At 32.1% G+C, this 26524-nt stretch overlaps 2 protein-coding genes and 1 long non-coding RNA gene across 3 annotated transcripts; 1 reads left to right on the top strand and 2 right to left on the bottom strand.

The window, feature by feature from the left end:
- The first annotated feature begins 11302 nt into the window (after positions 1 to 11302).
- On the top strand, positions 11303 to 11980 carry LOC149511533 (uncharacterized). Its single transcript, XM_089754338.1, has one exon. It carries the CDS (start codon positions 11303 to 11305, stop codon positions 11978 to 11980), a length of 678 nt encoding a protein of 225 aa, XP_089610464.1.
- A 2731-nt stretch (positions 11981 to 14711) lies between these two features.
- On the bottom strand, positions 14712 to 16230 carry LOC149511532 (uncharacterized). Its single transcript, XR_016333762.1, has 2 exons — positions 15937 to 16230; positions 14712 to 15232 (listed from the first exon to the last, which is right to left on the bottom strand). It is a non-coding gene; the product is annotated as an uncharacterized LOC149511532 (long non-coding RNA).
- Positions 16231 to 20000: 3770 nt separating this feature from the next.
- On the bottom strand, positions 20001 to 22648 carry LOC111276080 (uncharacterized). The gene is made up of 4 exons (XM_089754681.1): positions 22630 to 22648; positions 21694 to 21780; positions 20425 to 20705; positions 20001 to 20341 (listed from the first exon to the last, which is right to left on the bottom strand). The coding sequence occupies exons 2-4, from the start codon at positions 21760 to 21762 to the stop codon at positions 20296 to 20298; spliced, it is 396 nt and encodes a 131-aa protein (XP_089610807.1). The 5' UTR covers positions 21763 to 21780; positions 22630 to 22648; the 3' UTR covers positions 20001 to 20295.
- Between the last annotated feature and the right edge of the window lie 3876 nt (positions 22649 to 26524).

Raw genomic sequence — 26524 nt, 5'->3', positions numbered from 1 at the left:
TACAATCTAAGATAGATAGTTCATTTAGAATTCTCCAACGCATTGGAGAGAATGCCTACAGAATAAAGCTTTTTGACATTTATAAAGTATCTTTCACCTTTAATTTTGCTTATTTGTCACCCTACCATGGCGAAAAGACTAATTCAAATTTAAGGATAAGTTTTTTTCAACCAGAGGAGATTAACATTGGAGTGTCAAGACATCTTACAACTTGAGCTAAAACTAAGGAAGACTTATTCAAAAATAAAATGAGCATATCATTGGTCCAAATCCACTATATAAATACAGAAATAAGGTGAGCTAAAATAGGAAGATTGTGTTTACACTAGCTAAAAAAGAAGAGCATAAATATGGATTAGATTATGGTCAGATTCATTATTATGTAATCTGTAAAAATAAATGAGTTCACATGCAAATCCTCTAATTTTAAGCATGATTTTAGCAATATAATCTGAAAGTTTTCATGCTTAAAGGGATATTCCTAGCCTATATATTTTTTATTATTCTTTGGTAGAAGGTAGAATAGAGTTTTTTTTTTTATCCTTAAACAATCTTTTATATTGTTCTTCAAGTTCTGTATCTCTTAGATAAATTTTCTATATTAGTAAATTTCTATTATTCTATATCTTTGTTTAAGATTCTTAGAGTGGTGTTTTTGTATCCCTTAGTTTTTAGTTTTAGTGGTGAAGTTTTATCTTTTTTTAAAGGTGAATGCCCGGGTCCCGAAGTCGCGCGGGTTCGAAGCTTAAGCCTTGACCCGTGACAAGTGCTATCAGAGCCAACCCTAAACCGTTTAATCCACGTCAAGCGCCTCAAGGGAGGTAGGCAAGGTGGCTAACCTCCATGAGGAGGGCGTCACGAGGTTGGATGGGAAAAAATGTCACGGACCTAAGGAAGAGTCCTGAATCCCACATCGAACATAATAGGAGGGTCACTGGGGTATAAAAGGGTTCACACCACCTCTTACTTGTGAGGCACCTTTTGTAGGACAAAATCGTGAGGTCAGGGGGGTCAGAGCGGATAATATCTCATAAGGGTGTGAACCATGACGGTTAGGCTGATCTGGGACACCGGAAAGGTGAATGCTCGGGTCCCGGAGCTGCGCAAGTTCGGAGCTTAAGTCTCGACCCGTGACAATTTCTAGTTTTAATGGTAAACTTCTATCCTTTTTTAATCTAATAATCATATTCTACTATTATTCAAATTTTTGTGAGTTATTTTTTTTGTGAGTTTTTCTGTTTACGATTAATCTCTCAATTTTAAACATTAATTTTCGATATCAATAAAAATAATTAAATCTATTTTTTTCTTTCCTTTTATTCTTTTATGTAGTTACCATCACCTCGTACTATCTCATCTATCTACCCTTATAAAAAACCTAATTGACATTGCATATTATATATAATATATAATTAATTTTTTCCGGTCATTGAATGTTAATCGTCAATATATCATTTTTTTTATTATTTTCAATGTTTTAGGTAACAATTACGAGCTAACTCCATCTAAATTTTGACTTGAATGTGTCAAATTAATAGAAAGTATGCATTCATTAGTAGTAGTAAATGATTTTAAATCAAATGAGTAATAGACCCTATTAATTTAATATTTATGTTAGTCATATATCACTATTGCTTCGTCGGACAGCAACCATAAAATGATTTATGCATTTGATACATGGCAGACAACTTTGCCTTCGGCCGATCGTGTACTCGAAATCGCGCGATTGGTAGTACGTTTGAAATGGTAAAGCTGCCCGGATCGCACGTTCACCTCTTGCGTTTGTTTTACTTTTCGTCCGGTCGTACGCTGATTGATTGATCTGGTTTTCATGTAGGACACCTATTTTAAGATTATTATTATTATTTTATATTTTGACACTCAACTTTTATTTATGTACCTAAGAAGCCAAACCTTGGTACGTTAAAGTAAAAGGAAATTAAAAAAATGATAATATAAATATTAAAAAAAGTAAAAGTAAAAAATTAATTTTATTGCAATTATAATAAAACTTACTCTCTACTGCAGGAAATTAAAATGCAAAAATCTAGTTTTGTGAATCATTTTACAAATAATTTACAAAAATTCGAATCCATCTTTGTAATGAATATAACTTCGGAAATTTCTCAAAGAATAGGTACGATTTACAAGATAGCTAAAAGGATAGGGATTGTATCAATTGATGCAAAATATTCATAGGAAGCAATGATCCAAAATCTGTGAAGTCGTCGGCTTGTTGATTGCTCCTTTCCAGCTAAGAAAGCGAAAGAACAGGAAGGAGGTAAGAAATTGAGTAGGCAGACTGAGACGAAACGATTAGAAACAAAGAAATTAATTAAAAAACAGAAACAGAAAAAGAAATATTGTTACTAAAAATAAATAAAAACAAACATGAATTAAAGGTTTGTAAACTCTCACGAAACAAACATAACATCCAAATCCTCAAATAACCAAACTAATTTAAAAATCTGAAACCAAAATATCTAAACTGAAGACAAATCAAATTCTATTAAAAATTTGACTTAAATCTCAAAAGATTTGAAAATAATTTTTTGAAGATATTTGTTAAAATTTGAGTTAAAGTGAAAATTCTCAATAAATGAACTAAAATTCTAAAATATTTGTTAATTTTTTGTAGATAATTTTGAGATTACTAAATATATTAAAAATGGATGATTTTATGAAATTTGAGTTAAAGTGAAATTTTTTGATAAATTAACTAAAATTTTAAAATATTTGTTAATAATTTTTTGAGATATTGTTGAGATTACTAAATGTACTGTTTGTTTGATGGGTAAAAAAATTTATAATCTAAAAAAAAAAAAAAAAATAGATTCTTGATTAATAAGTTTTTGAGCATATAAATAATAAAAATCTTAATAGGCTGAGCTACGGAAAAAATATGTAAAGGAAATTATAGGTTTTTATTGAGTTAAAGGTGTAAATGATCGGACGAAAAAGCTCATAAATTTGTTTGACTTTAAAATTGATTTGAATTTGAATCTTAGCGTTGGATTACGAGTTAAAGGTTTGAATAGACTGTCAATACAAGAAATTAGATTTTTGGCGACCAACTTGTGGCAGAGGGAGCAAAAACTTGTTACATATATTTCCCATTAAACAAAAATTAGTTTTCTTGCAAGTAATAACTTTTCAAATTATTTCTTAATAATTTTTAAGAAATTCTTTTTCAAAGAACTTTAGAAATTTTCCTCATCATCTAGTAATTTTTAAGAAATTTATCGTTATCAATTTTCTTGAAATTTCATTAATGTTTGAATTTTCATTTACTTTCATAGCCGAAATGCATTCAATGCAAAATTAATATAATCTAAAATTTATTAAAATTTTAATTTGTCCTTTTAGTGAAAACCTTGAAAACTATTGATAATTAGTCTACATTGTAAAAAGTAATAATTTTATTAACCAATCAAAAATTTTATTCTTTTATTTTTAAGAATCTTACTAAGTTAAATCATGCAATAATTAAACATTAAATGACAAGAAAAAATGGACTAAAGCTACACTTTACATGTTATTGGGCTTGATTGAGAAATGGATGGGTTGGGTTTGAGCAGTCCTTTTCGTTTGTTTTTCTCCCTATTCTCCAAAACCACCTTGTTGGTTTAAAACCAAACCTTAGGTATAAAATCATTCTTCTTTATCCATTGGTTTTATATTTTTTTAATGAACCACCAACTCTCTTTCGCCCTCTCTTCTTATTCTGAGGAGCACCGTTGGTGTTACCTAATGGGATAAATATAAATATGGTATCTAAATTATATATTTTTTATTAGTTTGGTATAAAAAAAAAATAAAGTTATTAATTTGATACTTAAACTTTAATTCTATCATTCGTTTTGAGACAAATTTTATTAATCAATTTATTGATTTGATATAAATATCTAATAAGATACTTACACATGTAAAAAAATTAAGTTAACATTATATCATTAATATCACGTCAATATTAAAAAAATTAAATTTTAAAAAAAAAATTTTATAAGCTTTTTAAAATTTCAAAAAAATTATTAAAATTTCTAAAAATTCTAAAAGTATTTTTAAATTAAAAAAATTCTAAAAATTCTATAAAAAAATCTAAAAAGTTTAAAAAATTATAAAAATATTTTGAAAATTTGTAAAAAAATTTTAAAAATTCTTAAAAAACTAAGGAAACTTAAAATTTTCAAAAAATCCAAAAATTTGGAAAAACTTTTTGAAAGATTTAAAAATTGATGATTTTAATAAAAATAAAACTTTCTTACAATAAAAAAAAATTAACAAAAACTTAAAAATATTTAAGGTAAAAAATTATAAACTTTTTTAAAAATACAATCATTTTTAAAAATTTTAAAAAATTTTTAAAAAATTTTAAAAATTTTTTTATTCTTACCATTTTAAATTTTTATATATTTTTTGAATTTTAAAAACGTTTTTGAATTTTTTGGATTTTTATTAAATTTTTAAGTAATGCTTTTTGGTGGTTGCTCCCTACGTTGATTCCAGCTATTGAGAGGAATTTTTATGCCTTAGATCCAAAAATTTAGAGTTTCTGCTCGTTTGAGTACTACCTGAAAGTTTTGGATCTTTAAATTTTTTGAATTTTATGCAATATCTATAATTTTTATTTTCTTCTGTAGTGACTTTACTTGACTTTTTATTATATTTGCCTTTGTTTTATGGTTTAGATTTTGTTGTGATGCCGAATTTGAGAGTTTTCCATTTTTTTTTTGGATTTTTTCTTGAAATTTAGAGAAAAATCTAAATTTGTTTTCCTCTTCTCATTCATGTTATGCGCCCATCGTCATGGTTAGGGGTGTAATCGAGTCGAGTTGATACAGTAAGAAGTTCGAGCTCGAACTCGACTTCCAACTCGAAGCTCGATACTCGGCTCGAATTCAATCGAGTTTTATTTTTTTAGCTTGAGTTTGATTCGTGATTGAAATCGAGCTACTTGAACTCGTTCGATTAAATTCGATTAATATATTAAAATAAGTTCGATTCTTATATTCGATAAGAGTTCGATTATTTGTGCTCGAGTTCGAATTCAAATTTGAGATATTTTATTAATTAAAATAATAAAAAAATTTAAATATAAAAGCTCGATTAGACTCGCGAACTACTCGAGTAAGGTATAAAAATACTCGAACTTAGCTCAATCGATAAGTCGAATTACTCGAGCTCGAGCTCGACTCGATAATAATCAAATCGAATTCGAATTTTATTCAAATTGAACTCGAATAATTTACGAGTACTAATGTATCATTTACATCCTTAATCATGATCACTGTAAATGAGGTGAGTCATGTGACCCACAAATCCATATTTTAAATTTTTTTTAAAAAATGTGATTAATAAAAAATCAATAAAAGTACATGCTAAAAAATTTTTGAACTCATAAGTTAAATTTATATTTGTAATGAAGAAAATTATTAGAATTTTTAAATTAAAATGAATGTAAAAATAAAGGTGAAATTTATTTTAAACCCTCTTTAATAAATTTTGGTGATAATATTAACTTTTTATATTAATTACATATATTATTTAATTTTTAAAATTTGAATGTGATCAACTGATCCTACTATTATTGCACCACTCACTATCAGTTTTTTTTTTTTTTTTTTTTAATAATTTCTCTTATTAATAAATCATTTACCCTTGTGTTTGATTTTTTTTATTTTTTATTTTGATCCGCATTAATTGGGGGCAAAATAAAAGGTAAAGTGCGGGGAATGCGGTGCTGTACCAACAATTATAATCGCTAGCTCACGGCCGACTATGGGAAACATTATGTCACATGCCAGGTTTCAGAGTACTAATAGAACGATGGGAAAATATTACTTGCTATATTTATAATTATATATATGTATCATAGAACCGCAAACCAGAATTTGTATTACATAAAAACTCAAAAAGTCTCTCTCGCTGATGAGAGTGGTTTCGTCTTGTCTTATGCAAGGTATTCACATCTCAAGAGTCCGACTGGGATCTTTGGGATTCAGTTAGTTTTGTTATAGTTTGTTTGTGTCCAGTGTTTTGCTGATAGGGTCTTTGCCAGTATTTTGTGTTGCTGGGCGGTTTCTGAAATGACAACAGAGTTAGAGGCCTGTGGACAACTGAAATTTACTGATGAAGAGGAAAAATGTGTTGAAATGGAGGAGGGACTGGAAAACGGAGAGAAAGAAGAAAATCGACCATGGATGGTTGGATCGCTGCTCACCAATTGTCATTTTAATAAAAAGGCTATGATATCAACTTTCAAGGTGGTCTGGAGACTAGCAAAAGAAGCGGAGATACAAGTCCTGGATTCAAATCTGTTTCTGTTTATGTTCTCCTCGACGAGGGATATAGATAGGGTCATTGAAGGGATTCCTTGGTCTTTTTGATAAACACTTGCTATAAGCTGTATGATGGTTTGCTGCGTCCAAGTGATTACAAGTTTCAATCTGTAATGTTCTGGGTAAGAATATATGATCTGCCCCTGGGATGGTATACAAAGGAGATGGCTATACGGCTGGGAAATAAATTAGATAACATTGTAGGCATAGACATGGACAAGGAGGGAGGAGAATGGGGAAGGTTCAAAAGAATCAGGGTTGAGGTAAACATTCTTAGGAGGGCGATTGTGTTTCGTGGATCCAGGAATGGTCAGGCAATCCAGGGAGCAGTCAAATACGAGAGGCTCCCTAACTTTTGTTATGACTGTGGTCGATTGGGACACACTGATGTGGAGTTTGATCATGCAGCAGAAGAGGATTGCAGCAATGACGAACAGAGTAAGAACAGACAATATGGTGACTGGCTTAGAGCATCGCCAATAAGGAGGAAAAATTCGGGAAACTACGAGGGAAGGCAAGGAAAGTTTGAGGCAGAGTCGAGGTCAGCGGTGGCGGAAGAAAGGGAGACCATGAGCAGGCCGACCATGGTAGGGGAGAACAGTGTAACTGAAAAGGTAACTACAACTGATTATGGAAAGGAAGACGGTTTGGGAAACATATCGGCACAGATTAAGAGCGATAAATCAGTAGCAAGCCAGCACATAAACTTTGCAGCTAAAGAGAAACAATAGATGGGGCTGGGAAAATGGTGGGATTGCCAACTCAACCAAATTTGGTCAAGGAGTTATTTAGGGAGGAAATTATGGAGCCAAGGAGCCAAGGGAAGAATGATGTAATAAAGGAAAGAGTTGACAAAGGCGATCTGAAGGGAGACCACATTAATAGTAGGATGAATTATGCAGAAAAGAACGTTGTAATGAAGAAGAATGGATTTGATGCAACCCCAGTATCAGATGAATCAAATGGATTTGGAAATTAGTCACGTAAAGACGAACAGGCCCATACACATGCAGAGATAATGGAGGTACGTGTGGCTGGCACAAGCAATAAAATGCATGGTCAATGGAAAAAAATAGCAAGTGACAAAATCAGGGGACACACAAGTGAAGGGACCTGTCAAAAGGAAAAATTTAGACATATTAACACAGGAAGACATGACGGACTTTGACATAGGGGAAAAATGGATAAGAGGACCTGGAGATGAAAGAACCTACGTAACAACTGCAGCTACGGTGACTGGCGACCATTCCTGGCAATCACTATGAAAACCTTAGCCTGGAACTGCCGTGGGCTTGGGAACCCGCAGGCAGTTCGAGCTTTGAGGGAGCTCATTCAAAATCAAGATCCCGAAGTGGTGTTTTAAAATGAAACAAAACTTAATACAGCTGAAATGGATAGAGTAAGAAGGAGGTGCAACATGACCAACAGTTTTGTAGTAAAGTGCATTGGGAGAGAAGGGAGACTAGCCATGATGTGGAGGGATGATGTTTGTTTACAACTCCGAACTTTTTCCAAATATCATATTGACATGGACTTCATGGAGAACAACCAACCAAAATGGAGGTTAATAGGTTTTCACGGTGAACCAGAGAAGAACAGGAAGCAACTTCCATGGGAGTTCTTAAAAGGTCTGCCAAACAAATCGAGTTTACCTTGGGTCTGTTTTGGGGGTTTTCAATGAAATTACGGACTCTAATGAGAAAAGGAGAGGAGGAGAGAGACCAGAAAGACAAATGATTGCTTTTCGAAAAGCTTTGGAATTTTATGGTTTAATTGATCTTGGGTTCAAAGGTGCATGGTTCACCAGGACTAGAGGGAAGCAGGCTTCGAACTTGATACGGGGGAGATTGGATAGGGTAACAGTAACAAAAGAATGGTGTGATATCTATTCAATGGTAACACATTTAAATTGTTTTATCTCAGACCATTGCCCGTTGTTATTAGACTTAAATGGAAACAAACAAATGTCATGCGCCGAAACTTAAATTCCAGGTTTACTCAGTTTCAAGACACTGGGATAGACTTTTTTGCATCTTAGGTCAGTCTAATATAAAAAATGGTGGTTTACATCAACTTGTGAGGTATTATCTACTTTAGCCTATTGATTATCATAGTTTTGTCCAACTCTAATACATAATCGATATGGGATTCATAGTTCATCACTAAGATCATGATATCCTTTCTCACTTCAAAGAAGGCCTACCATCTTCGGTGACGTATCACTAGTATCCTAAAGCCAGCTCTGATACCACTTGTCACTAGCCTCCAATGAAGGTCTATCATTTCGGTGGGACATCGCTACTACCTCATAATTAGCTCTGATACCACTTGTTATAGGTCGAGACTCAAGATCCAGGCTCGCGATATTTCAAGACACGAAGATGGACTCTTTCGCGTCCTAAATCAGTACATCTCAGATCAGCCTAACACAAGAAACGGTGATTTACATCAACTTGTGAGGTATTGTCCGTTTCGACCTATTATATTTTATGGTTTTATCTCACAAAAAATGTCTCACAAATTGAAAGTGGTGTAAACACTTATATCTCAAGACCAACTCTAATACATAGTCAATGTAGGATTCATGGCTTTTCACTGAGACCAAGACACAAAAGCATGGCCATGGGAGAGTAAGGAGAAGATTCCACTTTGAGGCACTATGGACAAAAGAAGCTGGATGTGAGGACGTATGGTGCGCCAATGGTCAGGAAACAATTACAAGCAGAATTAATTTGCTTAGACAAAAGTTGAAAAGGTGGCATGACCAAAACGTGGGAAATATCGGGGGGAGAATTAACCATGAAGGAGGAGAGGACGGCTGAAAAGGAGTTGAATGACCTATTAGAAAGAGAGGAAATTTACTGGAGGCAAAGAGCAAAGGTGGAATGGTTAAGAGAAGGGGACAAGAACACGAGATTTTTCCATGCCCAGGCCACTAACAGACGAAGGAAATTTTTAATTTTGGGGCTGGAAGATTCCAATGGCATGTGGTGCAAAGATGAAGCAAATATGGAAGCCATTTCAACAAACTATTTCAAAGATTTGTTTGAATCCCCTGGATCTCATAACACTGGCACACAATTATTGACAATATGGAATGTCAAGTCACAGATGAGATGAGCAGGCTCTTGTTAGTGGAGTTTTAGGCACATGAGAAAGTTGAAGCTCTTAATCAGATGCACCCAGACAAGTCACCTGGTCCTGGTGGTATGCTTGCTCTCTTTTACCAAAAGTATTGGCATATTATAGGCGATGATATAATAGCATATTGTCTAAATATTCTTAATGGTCACCAGCTTGTTAATGAGATCAACCAGACTTATATTGTCCTCTTACCGAAAATAAAAAATCGTAGAAGCATGGCCCATTTTAGACCCATCAATCTATATATTGTCCTTTATAAACTGATCTCTAGGGTCCTTGTTGGCTGGATGAAACAAATTCTCCCTTGGTGTATTAGTGAATTTCAGAGTGCATTTGTTCCTGGTATATTGATTACTGATAATATATTAACTGCCTAAGAATTTGTTCATACTCTGAAAAACAAAAAGACGGAAGAATTTTTGTTTCTCTCTCAAACTGGACATGAGCAAAGCATATGATTGAGTGGAATGGTCTTTCATTGAAGCTGTGATGGTAAAACTTGGTGTTGGGAGGAAATAGATTGCAATGATTCTTCAGTGTATTTCTTCTGTTTCTTATTCGATTATCATCAATGGGAAAGCTTCTAATAGTTTTTGTCCAAGCAGAGGGCTACAGCAAGGTGATCCTCTATCACCTTATTTGTTTTTATTTTGTACAGAAGGACTTTCAGCTTTACTCCGCAAAGCTCAAACGGACAAAGAAATAGGAGTAAAGGCCGGTAGATCTGGTACACGCGTTAACCATATTTCCTTCACCGATGACAGCTTATTGTTTGCAAGGTCAATAAGGAGTGTTAGCGAAAAGATGACAAACATGCTAAAGATTTACGAAGAAAGCTCGGGACAGAAAGTCAACTTCGACAAGTCAAGTATTTTCTTTAGTCCTAATACATCTAGGTCACAGAAGGAGGAACTTAAACAAATGTTTGGAGTACAAGTTGTTACCAGCCCCGAGAAATACCTTGGTTTGCCTTCGATTGTTGGGAGAGGAATGAAGAGAGCTTTTAGAAGCATTAAGGAAAAGTTGCATACAAGGATTAAAAATTGGAGTGGACGTTTTCTTTCAATGGCAGGGAAAAAGGTCTTTATCAAGGCTGTCCTTCAGTTAATCCTGGCGTACACCATGAACTGTTTTATGCTTCCAAAGGCATTGTGTCAAGAACTAAATAGCATCACGAGCAATTTCTGGTGGAAGAGCAAAGTAGGGGCAAATGGTTTGCATTGGCTGCGGTGGAGTGCACTGTGTAAGCCTAAGCTTCAGGGTGGGCTAGGCTTTAGAGACCTTGAACTTTACAATAGGGCAATGTTGGGAAAACAAGGTTAGAGACTTGTTCAAGACACGACTTCTCCATGCTACAAGGTCCTCAAGGCCAAATATTTTCCTTATAGCTCTTTCTTGGAAGCTGATATTGGAAATAGGCCCTCCTCCACGTGGAGAAGCATATGGGAAGCAAAGGATGTGTTGCTGCGAGGAGCAAGGTGGAAAGTCGGTAACGGGGAGTCAATAAGTATTTGGGGAGATAGGTGGTTGCCGACTGATGAACGTTTCATACCAACTTCGATACCTACTGGGATTGATATCGATGCTAAAGTGAAAGTGCTGATTGACAAGGAAACAAGCCAATGGAAAGAAGACGATATCCACAGGGAGTTCAACAGAGATGAAGCTCAAGCAATATGTATGATCCCCATAAGCAAAAGTGGACTTTCTGATAGAGTGGTCTGTACTATAACAAAAATAGAGCGTATTCGATTAAAAGTGGTTACAAACTACAACAGCAAGCAAGACAGGCAGTGGGAAATCACAAGCTTATATGGAGAATGATATGGGAAGCAGAGGTCCCACCGAAAGTTAAGGTTTTTATGTGGAGATGCGCCTATCAGATACCGCCAACCTTAGCGAATTTAGCTTCTAGAATACCTTCTGTAGATCCACGTTGTCCTACGCGTGGGGAAGTTGACGAATCTGTGATGCATGCTTTGATTCGTTGTGCCATATCAAAAGCGATACTGGAAGGATGGGAGCAGCTGAAACCAATAGTCCAAAACCATGCTGATAGCGTGCTGCAGTGGCTAGATGTTACAGTAAACAATCTAAGCAAAACAGATGTTGATTTGATCTTTGTGATCCTGTGGTCCAACTGGAATGGAAGGAATATGGATGTTACAAGCCTTAAAAACAAGGTAATCTCTTATCTGGCAGAAGTAAACAGTGCTAGACCTGAAACTGGTGCATGCACGAACAAGAGATATACAAAATGGGTGGCTCCTCCCTCAACATATTTTAAAGTCAATGTTGATGGGCCATTGGACTGTGAGCACAAAACAGGAGGTATTGGAGTCGTAATAAGACCACAGGGGCATGTGATAGTTGCATCAGCAAATAAGGTGAGGATGGTTTCAGATGCAGGAATCATTGAAGCATTAGCTACGGTTCATGCGTTGGAGGTAGTAGCTCAATTAGGCTGTCAAAAGGTGATTGCAGAAGGGGATACATAGATAGTGATCAACAGGTTGAGGGAGGAGGAAGGGGGGCTCTCACACATTGAACCAATAATTCAGGATGGAAGTAGATTGTAGAGCATACTTTGAAGAATGTATCATACAAAAAACTGAGAGAAGGTAATGAAGTTGCACACGCGTTAGCCAGACGTGAACTACATGCAGGGGACGACACTTTATGGATAGGGGAATCTCCTCAGTATATAAGCTCAGCTGTTGAAGCTGACATTGGAAACATTTAATATGAATAGATACTACTTTTACCTAAAAGAAAAGAATTTGTATTACATGGCACAATAAAAAAATTTTTAGTTTGTACGAATGACAACAGATTAGGTCCTTAAGAAAAAGTATAAAAGGGGAATTCCAATTATAATAATTGTTTTAGTGAATAAGAAATAGCTCTTTCTCAATCAGTACAACTGCCATTACTTGTGATAGATTAGATATATATATATATATATATATATATGGTCATCGATCCAGGTTCAGTAACATCCTAATATCCTTACATCAATCTACACATCAAAAACTCTCTTTTTAGATTTTTTATTAATATATTTTAATTTGTTGCATAAATTAATTAAGATAAATTTTTAATTAAAAATAGTTTCTATAATGTAAAATTCAAATTTTCATTTTTTGAATGCAAATAACAAGATCAAAAGCAAAAGTTTAAATTGACATCTTTAGATACAAACAATTAAAAGAAATCCTAAAGTCCCAATAATTTCTCCGGCTTGCCTTTCAATAACAATCGAAAATGTGTGGTTGGTTTATTGAACCAAATCCAAGCCCCATAGATAGGAAACAATGGCCTGGCCTGGCCTAGCCGGTAGCCACCTCCCCCAGTGAAATTCATGACAGCCAGAGCCGGCCTTGGCCCTTGAGTGAGGGTGAACATGGTTTTCCTGCTATTTAGGCTAGGTGTCAGAGGCATTCCTGGACAGTGGGGACTGTTGCTTTGGTAGGGTCAAAGGTTGGAGCCACGTGAAGAAGACCACAATTCAGTGGGTGGAGTGAGTCCCATGACAGATTGGACCCACAAAGGTCCACAAATGGACGTGCTGGAGCCCATCCCAGTGGTCAGTGGGTTTGATTGTTACTCGTTTCATGATTTCTTTATTTTTTTTGGTGGACCACTTTTTGTTAAGCTAACAACGTTATCCGCCCACAAGTTTCTAGCAGAAGCAGAGTCAGCCTCTCCAACTTCAAGTATTCTATCTTTCTACATTCTTTTTCAATGATTAATCAATGTGCTTGGTATCTTTGCATCCTAAATAGGAAACTAAACAATCTTTCATAGTTTCAGGCAATAGAATAAGAAGAAAGAACACTTTATTGTAGATTTTTTCCCTTATAGAGAGAACATATTCAAATTGTCATTTTTAATAAATTTTGAGTAAAGATTCACTTATATTAGTGTAAATTTTATATTATTTTTAATCTTTAAATGAAAATTAAATCCATAATTAATTTATATCAAAATAATATTTTTAATTTTAGCTATTTTGATTCAAAAGTTAAAAAAGAATATAAAACTTATGCCCATATAAATAGATCCCTCTTCAAAAATTTATGTTAATATTTATTTTATGAAAAAAATTCAAATTCATACATCATTTTGTTTAATTTTTAAATTTTACCAATGAAGTTAGAGGTTCTTAATTGATATTTATGATTTAGAAAATGAATAATTTGAATGTTGATTTGATTAGAATGAAAGATTATACATTAATCATTGAATCAAATGTTCAATGGCTTAATTGAAACTTATTAACCACATTTTATAAAAAAAAAATCAAAAAATAGTTTACCAACATTAGTGATTTTTATTTTATACGTTACAAATAGAAAGGTGGGAAGGTCTTGGCTGTACCACCATTCAGTCAGGTTCAAGAAATTTATTGGCTTGAAATACCACCTTCTACACTTGGAATGGATTTTAAGCTCCGACACCATTCTATTCTTAATTTTTTTAGACTAGAGGGTAATAATCCATTCTCTGTCCTTGCCTCCTTCAATAAAGAGTCTCCAGTGAAGAAAATCTACTCGTTCTTGGAATCCTGCTTAGCTTGTAACAATCTACAATTTGCAACTCTTTTAGTGAAGGAAACACAGGGCTTTCTTGCTCCACTTCTGACCATTCTTTTACTTCTTTCATATCCCATCAGGTGAAATTTCCAATGCTGGAAATAATGAGATTGGCATCTTCTTATCACCACTATCGCACCAATTGCCATCAAAATAAATTTCATTTCCTACTCCACTCACATTATCTAAACCATTTATTTCAAGAAATTTGAGATTGGGATATTGCCCCAGACTTGGATGATTCTTTAAATTCCGACGATCTAACAGATGCAACTCCACCATATTGATGGATTGAAAACAAGTACTTGGACCACTAAAACTCTTCCTTGCCAACCACAATGGATACTGCTCTCCCTTATTCTCAATCGTTAAGTTTTTCAAATTTGAGTGAGGCTTCAATCCTTCCAATACTTCCTCATCGTTATTGCAACCTTCACTTCTAGAGTACACCCATTTGTATCTCAACTTGTTTAAGTTCTTCTTCAGTTTAGCTTCCCTAGCTTCTTCTTCGTTTCTAACATTCTGGAGATTAAATATTGCCAATTCTCCTTCTTTAAGTTCAGTGAAACATCGCAATTTCCCAATTCCACATCTCCCTTTTGTACCGACATCAAATATTGGCAAAGCATGAATGTAAAAATAATAATAATAATAACTAACGTCTCTAAAAGTAAAAAAATCCACGCATCAAACATTGGCAAAACATGAATGTCAGAATAATAGAGTACAATTTGATCCAGACCGCATTGTTATGAGCGCTGGAGCAACCGGAGCTCATGAGATGGTTGCCTTTTGCTTGGCAGATCCTGGTGAAGCATTTCTGGTTCTCACTCCTTATTATCTAGGGTAATGCATCATTCTGACATTTTCTTCTTGCTTTTCTTGTTTCGGTCTTTTCATTTTAAAAAAATGACTAGACAATGGAGATTAGATGCATACAAGAGCTCAAATTTGAATTGCCTAACTTGAGTTTGAGTTTTTTCTTCACACTTGCAAAGACCCATCTGAATGACTCCATCAGGTCTGTCTATGAGATGAAAAGGATTTGTCTCGTATGCCTTCCATCCATCAAAGTAATGAGAGTTTTACCGTGACCATTGCCAGTTGCAATTTTAGGCATGGCAACCATTTTTTTATGCTTGAGAAAAGTCTTTTCTATCAAGTACAAAGAATAAAGATTAGCTTTGGAGAAGCAAAGAGGAAGTTACAGAGAAATAATAGATTAGCTTTGGTGAGAGTGCATGAATTACTTTGAGTTATTGTGGGTTTTGTTTGCCAGCTTGGTTGTGATGCATAGCAATTTATAGTGTTGATTACATCTATATTGAAAAAGAAAAATAATGATGCAAACTTTATTATAAAGATTTATGTTTTATAATGAAATTTAAAACTTATTTATATAGAAGTAAAATGTTACAAAATAGATAATGCAATAAATAAAATTAATGATTAAATCAATTATTATAATTACCTAATCAATATCTAATATTCTTTAAATTAATATCAAATCAATCTAGAATATTACTAAAATATTATTAAAATAATATCATCAATCTAGAATATTAGAATATCATTGACACCTCCCTCTATAAACTCAAGATGGTAATGTAGAGGCCAACTTGAGTTTGAAAATTTGAAAAATAAATTGACCAGCTGGATATGATTTGGTGAAGATATCTATTTTTTGATCAACACTGGTAATAAGAACAAGTGGAAGAGTTTAAGCAAGCAAATTGTGATGAATAAAGTGATAGTTAATTTCAATATATTTAGTACGCTTGTGAAAAGTATCATTGTGAGCTATCTGAATGGCACATTGATTATCACAAAATATAGGAGTATAGAGTGATGAAAAATACCCATATCCTGAAGTAACCATTATAACCATAAAAGTTCTGATGTGGCATCTGTAAAAGCTTGATACTCAGCTTCAATGCTAGAGCAGGACACCAAAGTTTGCTTTTTTACTTTGTCAAAAAATAAAAGAAGAACCAAGAAAGAAACAGTAGCCTGTGGTAGAATAACAATCAATAAAATCTCTTACCCAATCAACATCACAATAACAATGCAAGTCTGTAGAGGAACTAAAGAAAAAATGCAAACCATGGAACATAGTACCCTTAACATATCGTAGGATCTAGAGGATAACAACAAAATGAGTAGATCAAGTAGCAAACAGAAATTAACTAACCAAATGAACAGTATAGGTAATATCTGGGTGAGTAACTGTCAAGTATATTAAACTACCCATTAAAGTTCGATAAAAAGAAGGGTTTAAAAGTGGTGTACCATTAAAAGGAGAAAACTTCAAATTCTGTTCAAGAGGTGATGCAATCTTGTTATCAATTAAACCTACCTGAGCAATAAGATCATAAGCATACTTTGTTTAAGACAAATGTAAGCCAGTAGAATCACTAGTGATTTTAAGTTCCAAAAACAACTAAAAGAATCAAGATCTTTCATCTCAAACTTAGAATGAAGAAAAGTCTTCATATCTTAAATACCATTTGCATCATTATCCATAATGATCATGTCATCTACATAAAGTAAGAGAAGAGTAGTACTATTTTTAGTAGTTCAAGTAAAAATAGTAGAATCATGATTACTAGATGTAGATAAATCGAGAGTTGGCTTCATATAGACTTTTTCAGTAAGATCGACATTTAAGAATGCATTTTTAACATCCATTTGAAAGGTTGGGCACATTTTAACTACAGTAATAGCTAATAGTGAACGAACATATGTGAGACGTGCAACTGGGACAAAGTCTCTTCATAGTTAATGCCATATTCTTGTATAAACCCTCGAGCAACAAGACAAGCTTTGTAACATTCCACTAACCCATCGGATCGAGTACTAATCTTATAGATCCACCTACAATCAATCACTAACTTATCAAAATGTTGTTCAATAATATCTCAAGTATGAGTTTTCTCAAGAGTCTGAAGCTCTTCTGTCATTGCTTGTTGCCACATAGGATTAGAGCTCCAAGCCTGTGATAGCTAGGGTCTATCTTAGAAAATAAAAAAACTTCATGAAGGAGAAAGAGCAAAGATGTTTGACAAGATTTTTGGGATTTGGTATAATCATTTTTAACATTAAATTTGCTATTATATTTTAGAAAATTAAAAGAATCTCTTTATAAAAAAGGATGACATGTCCATCAATTAATTTAATATTAAATTAATTAACATCAAGGAGGAAGAATCTCTTTACAAAGGCAGTGTACATTTGTTAATTTAAAGACTTTTATTAACTAGAGTTCTTAGATAATTAGATATGCTTGTCAACTACTCATTTATTTGATTACATTTCAACACTTTAAATAGGATCTATATCTCAGTAGATCAATGACATCTTTAAATAGTTGGTTTTGAAGGCATTAAAGTTAGTAAAGATGAAAAATAAACAAGGATATAATAGACGTAATAGGCAAGTATTGAAAGACAATAGAGATTAAATTACCTGTCATATATTTGTCTTCATATATTCTTTCATTCAGTGCATCATATGGCTGGATGGTGATAAAATGTTGAGGAGACACAGTTGAGTTATCATTTATTTTCTTGATTTATGTTTTTTTGATAAGTGTGATTTATTTTGTCCAAGCACAGCATTAAAAGATGATTTTAGTCTACTTATTAAAATCCTAAGATTTCATATACATCACTTTCTTTGAGCATTGATTTAAAATTTTCTACTTCTAAACTTTTGATCACAACATGCATGGTATTATTATGAAAAAAAATTAGAATGTTTATAAAAGGTATTAAAGTATTATATAAAACAATTTATGTAAAATTATTTGGTTATTTAAACTTTGTTTGTACCTCAGTATCTAAAGTAAGAAAATCTGAAGTCATCAATTGATTTGTTTTATGATTTATCGAATCCTAAATACATGCTACTCTGACTTTTATGATTGATTATCATTGATTCGTGATAGTTGTGATAAAAGGCAATAAGTCATAGTTTATCAACTATAACAAAAAAATATAGTTTGTGAATAAAAAATAGTAATTTATAGTCCAATATATGATACAAAGTATCAAAGAAGGAGAAATAAATAAACAACTTTATAAAAATATAAAGGTAATTATAGATTATAACCAATTAAAACACATGAGAGAAAAAAGAAGAAAAAGGAATAATCATAATTGAAAATATGCTAAATCTAATAAATTTAGAAGGATACTAAGCTTTAAGATGCATAATATTGCTTGTAGGATTTAGTAATTAGTTTCAAACACATGGACAAACAAAAAAGGACAATCATAATAACAAACTAAAAAAAACTAATATATTTAGAAAGATAGTATGATTTAAAATACATATTACTTGATCGATTTACAAATCAATTCCATGTGATAAACCAATAAAAATAAAATATTTTCTTAGGTGTTACAGACTATTTACATGCTACAAATTTTGGACCATAGATATGTCACACACCCATTAAACATTTTGAATATAGACATAACAAAGTTCGGAAAGGAAGTAATGCAATTATCATCACTATAACAATCGTGATTTCCAACTATAAAAACTTTTCTAAGAAAGAACCAAAAAAAACAAACTATGTGCAAGACATATAAAAACAATGAAATTTAATTTGTAACAACTTTTATCCAAGTTGTCAAATATTTATGCCACGTTCATTTTGGATCAAAATTTTTAAACCAATGCGAGATATCACTTTTGAAAGAGCAACATATAATTAACTGTGTAAATATAGGTTTGGGCAAGTATAAACCAACAATGTCTAATGTTTGCCCTTGACTTTTATTTATTATCATAGCATAACATAATTTGACCAAAAACTATTTTCTATTCAAGAGAAAAGGTGAAAAGGTAGTTTTTTTACCCTTAACTGTCATGAGAATTCTAGGTATAAAAAATTTTTCACCAGAATGAGCACCAATTATAATTCTAGCTTTTATGACATTAAAGCTAATTAGGTGACCAAAAGTCTTGTTCCATCACATAAACCAATAGTTTGATTTAATTTTCGAAGAAGCAATATAACTTAGCCAATTTTTAAGTTAAGCTCAAGATTTAGGATGTTAGGAAATTTAAAAGAGTTTAAAAATTCATGAGGGTATAACAAATCTATATCTGACAAAGAATTTGATTATTTTGAAATTGTTTTAGAACTATAATAGCACTTGCTAAATCCTAGAACTTAGTAACTATATGAGCATTAATAGAATCAATCATGTTATTGTATGGTGTAATAACTGCTCTTTGGCTTAAATAAAATGAATCAGCAAAATTAGATTCAAAATCAGTATAAACTGCTAAGGATATAGCATTAATATAACACCCAAAGCAAAATTTAATAAGTCATCAAGTATCTTAATCCATGATACTTCATCTTCATCTTCATATGAAACAGTTTCAATCTTGCCATCATCAATGTCTAACAACCAATTTGCAAAAGTTTTAAGTTTAGCTATAGATTTTTCATTAAGATCATTGTTTAGCGACATCATATTTCTTTTAAGTTTAAAAACCTTACAATGTTGCCATAGAATATATCGATTTATTGCAGCATTTACAATACCATTCTTGTTCCACATTTGATCACATGTAGTATTTGCCTAAAATCCTAATTTCATAATAAGCCTTTCATAAGAACCCTATATACCTAATTAGAAATCTTTTTACGAGACAAAAAGACTAAGAACTAATTAGTTACTTATGTTAAAGTGATGTTATCTCACATCTCTTAAATATTGTTCATTTATCTTCTATCATTTGATTTTAAGTTTGATACTTGACATGATATCAAAACACAAATTCTATGTAATTCCTAATGAAGACCATTTTAAAATTTATATGATCTTATATTTAAATTGAATCTTTCACCTATTGTCAAGTGGAATGCTTAATCACTTTCGGGGAATAATCCAAATTGCTACACTTTTTTTGCCATAAGAAAGGAATTTTATTGCAAAACAATAAGAATACATCACACTTTGATTGTTTACATCATATATTTATAGACAATACTTAACAACCCTTCAAGTACATATACGGAATTTTACATATAAAAATGTCTTAAAAAAAATTAAAGTTTGATAAAAATAACATTTAAAAGTTTAATTGGCTTTCATTTTTGGCCTTGACGATCGATGCAGACTAAATATTTTTTTTTGTTTTGATAAACTTGATACCATCTCCTCAGAAAGAAAAGTTCAAATTTGATCTTTGAACTACTATAGGCATGCTTCGTTTTTGCAATTGTCTTTGGCTACTATTTCCCTGGAAAAAAAAACTTTACAATAAGTTTAAGGAAAATTGCATCAAGTTATCAATAAAAAAGAACAAGAAACGATTTCCTTTACCGAAGTAGTCGAGTTAATTGAGCAGCCTTGTCGAAATCACCTTGTTCTCGGGCCTTTAAGATATTGAACATCACACCCAGACGGATTTGAGTGTTGGCACTTTGTTGGATAATTTGGTTAGTTTCCTTCTGTAGCTGATTGCATTCTTCTTTGATTGCTTCGAGTTTGGCTCGAACTTGCCTTTGCCCTTCCTTAATGCTTTGCTGCTCTTTGCTTATGTCTTTCATCTCTGCTTTCAACCTTTTAAATCTCTTCCTCATAAATTTTGATGAATTCACTCTCTTCACACATAATTAAACAGTCCGTATGAATAAGAATCAGAGCTAGTAATTTATAAAGATTTTATCAAAATTTTAAAACTTGTGGATTTATCTTCTAAATTCTAATACTACAAGTTATAACATTAATAATTAATAGAAAGTAGTAACCAAAATGTAAAGAGAGAAGAAAGGGTTAAGAAAATGATATTTTGTGGTTTGAACACAAGCCGTCAAAGCTTTTTCTTGCTTTGTTATTTATTTTAGCTTCCACCCTCTTAAGTTTTTCAAACTATTTACTCAATCTTTAAAGTGCTCTTAAAAAATTTTCAATACTCTTTAATTGCTATTTTTACTTTTCATAAGTTTCCATTTTATACGATGATTTGATTTTCACCCTTGACATATTCATTTAATACTTAGTTTTACTTTTTTTATATAAAACAATTTCACTGCATGGCAATTTCTTGTTCTTTCTTAAGAAATGCAAATATAGTGTAACAAACATAATTTAATTATTATATACAAATTTCATGATACTAACATACATTAAAATACAAGCCGTAATTGAATGATATAATAATACCTAAACTATGTAATTTTGCGGTTCATTTGTTGTTTTCTAAAAGCATAGTATCATATATGGTTGAACTTTATAATATATACATACACATAATAGATACATGATAGAAAAAAAATAATATATACATACACATAATAGATACATGATAGAAAAAAAATAAAAGATTTTCATTGTCAATTAAGTTTAAAAGTTTTATCAGCGAAATTAGAAGATTTTCACATATTTCATTGGGACATATTTAAAAGAAAATAAAAAATTTAACGAAAAGAGAATGAAATATGCTACGATATTCTAATCCTGTTAGTGAAGATCAAAATTTTAGACCATCCATAAAACCTTTGTATGTACAATATCAAATAAAAAAAGAAAATATACAAACCAGCGATGGTTATCATTATAATCATGAAAGGATGGGTTAGAGTTACCCACCTTCTGCTGTTTACGCAAAAGGAAACTGCTTTTGGTTGGCTCCATTGAATGAACGCTCGTACAAACCATATGCTTTTACCACGTGAACTGCAAAGGAAGCCCAAATATATCATGCACGCAGGTGTCTTCATATTTATAAATAACGACTCATAAGTCGGTAATTTTTAAGTCGGTAATCATTAAATTTTGGTCAACTTAATTTCGTAAACCCGCCGACAAGCGCCGCCGCCTTAGTTGACGGTGGGTAGCTCATCGTACGATTGCAGAACGATTTCAGAGCCGACGTGGTGCCGATCGCGCGTTATATATAAAAATGTATAATATATATTTAATTTAAAAAAACTAATTTATATCAATAAAAAATTTTTAATTTTATATTTTTTTAGATATTACTTTTAATAAATCTAAAAATTAAGATTAACTTTTTTACTTATTTTTTATTTCTTTGATTTATTAAAATCAATAATTAAAACAAAATTGATTCTGTCCCTTTAATTCAGCAGCAAGTTTATATCTGTCCTGAAGGCAAAAATATTAAATTCAATATTTCTTAAATAAATAAATATTTTTCATAGTAAAAAAAAAAATATATATATATATATTTCTCTCTGTTTGACCATGAAAAAACAAATATCTGCTGCAAGAAACCCAAAATTTCATCGAATTTGAAGATAAGATCAAAAAAAAAAAAAAATCCATCCTCCAATTTTTTTTTTTAAATTAAACTTCCACGTTCTTCTCTTTTAATTTCCCTTAAGCTCTTTGTTTTTCTTTTCCACTGAATTTACAGGACCTTCACCGAGTAGAAGGATAAATTAATTAAAGGGCAATACGCATACATTTTTCACAAAACTAAACTACTAATGAAGAAATGAAACAAAATAGTCATAATAAACAAATATTACAAGGATTGTATCAACAACATCGAATTCTTACATAGCCGCGTTGTTGATCCGAATCGGGGAATCCATTAGATTGCCAATTGCGGATGAGAATACGGCCTCCCGAATCTTACTCGGTCAGGCAATCGGACACCGGCAGCAGATAAGAAACAGAGTAGAAATTAGCATGAAAAAGAGAAAACAGAAAGAAAATCAGAGAAAAGAAGCTTGAGGAAGAAACAACGGATAAAGGATACGCCAAGAGTCAACTGCAAACTGTCAAATACATGGGCGATAAAATTGCCACGTCCTCACTCACTCTAGTCCTTTAAGAATTTTTCTTTTTATTTTTCGTCCAAATATTAAGAATCTCATTTACACGAAAAAAGAAAACCTTTTAATGGGATTTGTTTTAAAGGAAAATAAGATTTTTGTCATGATTTTTATTTTTGATAATTTGATTTTTATATTTAGTTTTCGCAATGGGATTTTTAAAAATTTTTAATAGTGTGAAAAATAATCCTAAATCCTTGTTTTCCTGAAGTTTAATAAGAATTTTGATGGAATGAACAATTTATTTCACTCTTGTTCTAAATAAATAGTTTTTACTATCTATTTTACCATTAAATATATAAAAAAATTACATAATAAATTGAAATCCAAACTAACTCACAGAGCATTCCAATTCTCATATTTTCATACCTGGCAATGATTGATACAAACCTGAGTTAAAGGCATGGGGCTTACAAACGGAGGCCAAGGCTTTAAACAAATTTGATGAGCCTTGCTTGAATCAAAGATTTTTGTAATGGGAGGAAAGTGAAAATGCTTGAGAAGTTACAAATAGGAATGACCTTAGATCAAGATTTTAAATTGCGGTAACGGTCACGTTTTCGATCGTATCACATTTGTCACGGTTGCGAATATAACGGAGACCTTCGCGGTCATTGTTGCTATTGCGGTTGTGAATTTTTTAAAATTTTGCTCAACTTGCTATAAAATATAGTAATTTTAATTATTAATCATAAAACCTCTTATTTTATGATTTTTAAAATAATTTATATCATATCATGTGTTTTATTTATTTAAAAAAAATATTTATAGCAAAATATTCATATTTTAAAAATTATTTATATGATAATTAAAAAATAAAAAGAGATAAATAAATATGTGAAAAATAAATAATCATAACGAATAATATATTTAATTATTTAATTACCATACTCATCAAATTATTACCGAACTATATTATGCATAAATCAAATAATAAGTGATTAGGTATTCATAAATTAAGTAAGAGCATTATTATTTATGAGTAAAAAGAATTGCTTTTTATGAACTTACAGTAAATCAAACTTGACAGCCTCTATGTTATGGTCGATTTTCAATAATAATAACCTCAAGTCTACTTCTCTTGTCTTTTGACTAAATGGCACAAACCCACACAACTTCTTATCTCTTCACCTTGTATTCAATAATTTTTTTTCTCCAAACCTTCATCCTCATCCCTATCTCTCAGTTCTCTTTTTATTTGATGTGTGCTATCTGCTTGCTTCTGTAAACCTCAAGTTTCACTCTCATCTCTTATCTCTTATTTTAAGTCCCAGCAACTTTTGCCTCCTTCTATCAATGTAACATAGCCCAATCTAATCCCAAACACATAAAATCATAGCAAATTTGGAAATTAAAAAAAAAGATAATTTGAGTGTTGAATTAATTGTTTACTTTAAATTGCATATACCTGATTTTGATTGAAGTTGAACTTGAGAGAATTGATTTTTTTGAAAGTTTAAGTTTTGTGGGTTTTTTTTTCTGAATTTGTAAATTGATGTTTATTTTCTTTCTTGTTGTTTTTATTTTAAGTTTTTAAATAAAATCAAATGAATTTTTTTTTGAATTTTTGAATGAAAATAGGAATAGCGGCAATAATGGGCAATAGCAGACCACTATTGCCGCTATTCACCGTTATACCACAATTCACGGCCTCGATTCATCCGCTATAGATGAGATTCAAATTCTCCCTCGTTTTTTCTCCAATAGCGGTGGCGGATAGTGGCGCGACCGCGAAATAGCAGTCGCGACACCACTATTAGACCGCTATTTGAATCCTTGCCTTAGATAATTAAAACCAATAGCTAGATAGTTGTTGGGAAGCCGTTACTTGTACTAGCTGCCTTTTTTTATCAATATTCTCTTTTCTGTTCTCATTTTCTTTGCCATTTTTGCTCTTCTTTCTCTTTTTTTTTTCTTGCAAATTCTATCATTGGTGCTTTCTTTGCCCTTTCACATCCACCATGCCTCTAGAACCAAACTTTATTATAGAAGAAACCCTTCGCAACCTTACTGCTTCTTTCACTGCCCAAATACTTGACTTACGACATGCATTAGAATCTAAAATTGACGATAAAAGCTCTACTTTAACCTCTTTCATCAACAATCAAAGATCTTTTATTTATGATCTATAGCTTCAAATGGATCGATTGGAAAAGAACATTATCATCAGAGCTCCACCTACACTGTCATGGGTGAGTCAGAGACTATTGATCCGGTGGAACATGACTCACCAACAGACTAGTCGATAGAGCTTGGGTCATCGTAGACATACTAGATGTCGATGAAAATTGATGCACCAAAGCAACTATAAGAGGTTCAAGAGCTTGATCGACAAGCCATCATTGTCAAATCAGACAACGATTCTAAGTTTTTGAATAAGTTCAAAGGAATTTCAAGTGATTCTATTGTTGGGTATTGTGTTAAAATGTTTTGTTTTTGTTGTAATCCGCAGTTATTTGAAGAAAATATGGTTTCTTTAGAGAATGGTGCATTGTTCTTGTTTGATTTGAAGTTTGATGTTTATTGTCAAAGACCCAAAGGTTATATTAAAGAAAGTGAGTTGAGAGTTTTATGGAATGATTCGAGTGGTTAAAAGACTTGTACACAACTAAATATTGATTTCAATTGGCATCCTAGCATTTTGATTATTACTTGATCAGATGCTGTCCTTTCTGTTGATCTTAAGCTTGATCAATGTCATGCATTTGTTTCACCACGATTCGGATGTTGAGCTCATATACTGATGGTGTTCCACATAAGATAGCTATGATCGGCTTATCTTTTGCTCGAAAAGATTCAGGCCCTGTAAAGATTAGAAAACTACTAGGAGAGTATGGAATCAACATTCTTTTTCTGTCAAAGGTTGAAAATCAAGTAATGGTTACTAAATTTGATGAAATTCTAGCAAATCTAGATGCATTTATAGTTGCAAAAGTTAAGTTAGGAATGGAAATCCCAATTGAGAAGATAACTTTGGCTCATAAATTGATGATTTGTAAGGCCAGTATAAAAGGATAGCCTGCAGTAACTACAACACAATTGTTAGAGTCTTTTGCAAAGAAATTCAAGGACCTGTAGAGGAAAAAATGTTGATAATTACAAACTATCACTACAAGAAAATGGCGTATTAGCGACAGTTTTGTAACGGCCATTCACTTACAAATGCCGCTAGCTTTCGTGTTTTTATAAAACTTAAGGCGTTTATTATCAAAATGCCGCTAAATATTCAAATAGCGACGTTATTACTTATAAACGTCACCCAAGACTTGATATCAGTGGCATTTTTTGACTAAAATGCCTTGAATAATCCTGCCTTAAAATTTTCAGTGAATACTAAATGCCTTATAATTTTCAGAGAATATTGAAGGCGTTTTTCATAGAGAAATACCATTAATAATCCATAAGAAAAATATGGAGCCGATTCTTGAAGGTGTTTTTTTATCGAACTCGCATTCTATATTCCAATCAATAAAATTTTTTTTGTGATTATTAATGGTAATTTTTGTCAAAACTCCATCAATAATCCATAGCAAAAAATTTGAACGGATGATTGAAGGAGTTTTTGGCTCAAAACGCCTTTAATATTCTAAATGAAACTTTTAATGGTCGAATTATTG

Source organism: Durio zibethinus, chromosome 25, assembly GCF_047325235.1.
Source record: "Durio zibethinus cultivar Kanyao isolate XHJ-2024 chromosome 25, ASM4732523v1, whole genome shotgun sequence".
In the NCBI taxonomy this organism is placed as follows: Eukaryota; Viridiplantae; Streptophyta; class Magnoliopsida; order Malvales; family Malvaceae; genus Durio; species Durio zibethinus.
The sequence above is the reverse complement of the archived record's forward strand: the minus strand, read 5'-3'. Positions and strand labels throughout refer to the sequence as shown.

Coding starts and splice junctions, on each gene's coding strand:
- LOC149511533 (XM_089754338.1), top strand. CDS start 11,303: ATGATATGGGAAGCAGAGGTCCCACCGAAAGTTAAGGTTTTTATGTGG.
- LOC111276080 (XM_089754681.1), bottom strand. CDS start 21,762: ATGGTTTGTACGAGCGTTCATTCAATGGAGCCAACCAAAAGCAGTTTC. Junction 20,706..21,693: donor TTTTGCGTAAACAGCAGAAG/GTGGGTAACTCT, acceptor TTATGTGTGAAG/AGAGTGAATTCATCAAAATT. Junction 20,342..20,424: donor CAATTAACTCGACTACTTCG/GTAAAGGAAATC, acceptor TTTTTTTTCCAG/GGAAATAGTAGCCAAAGACA.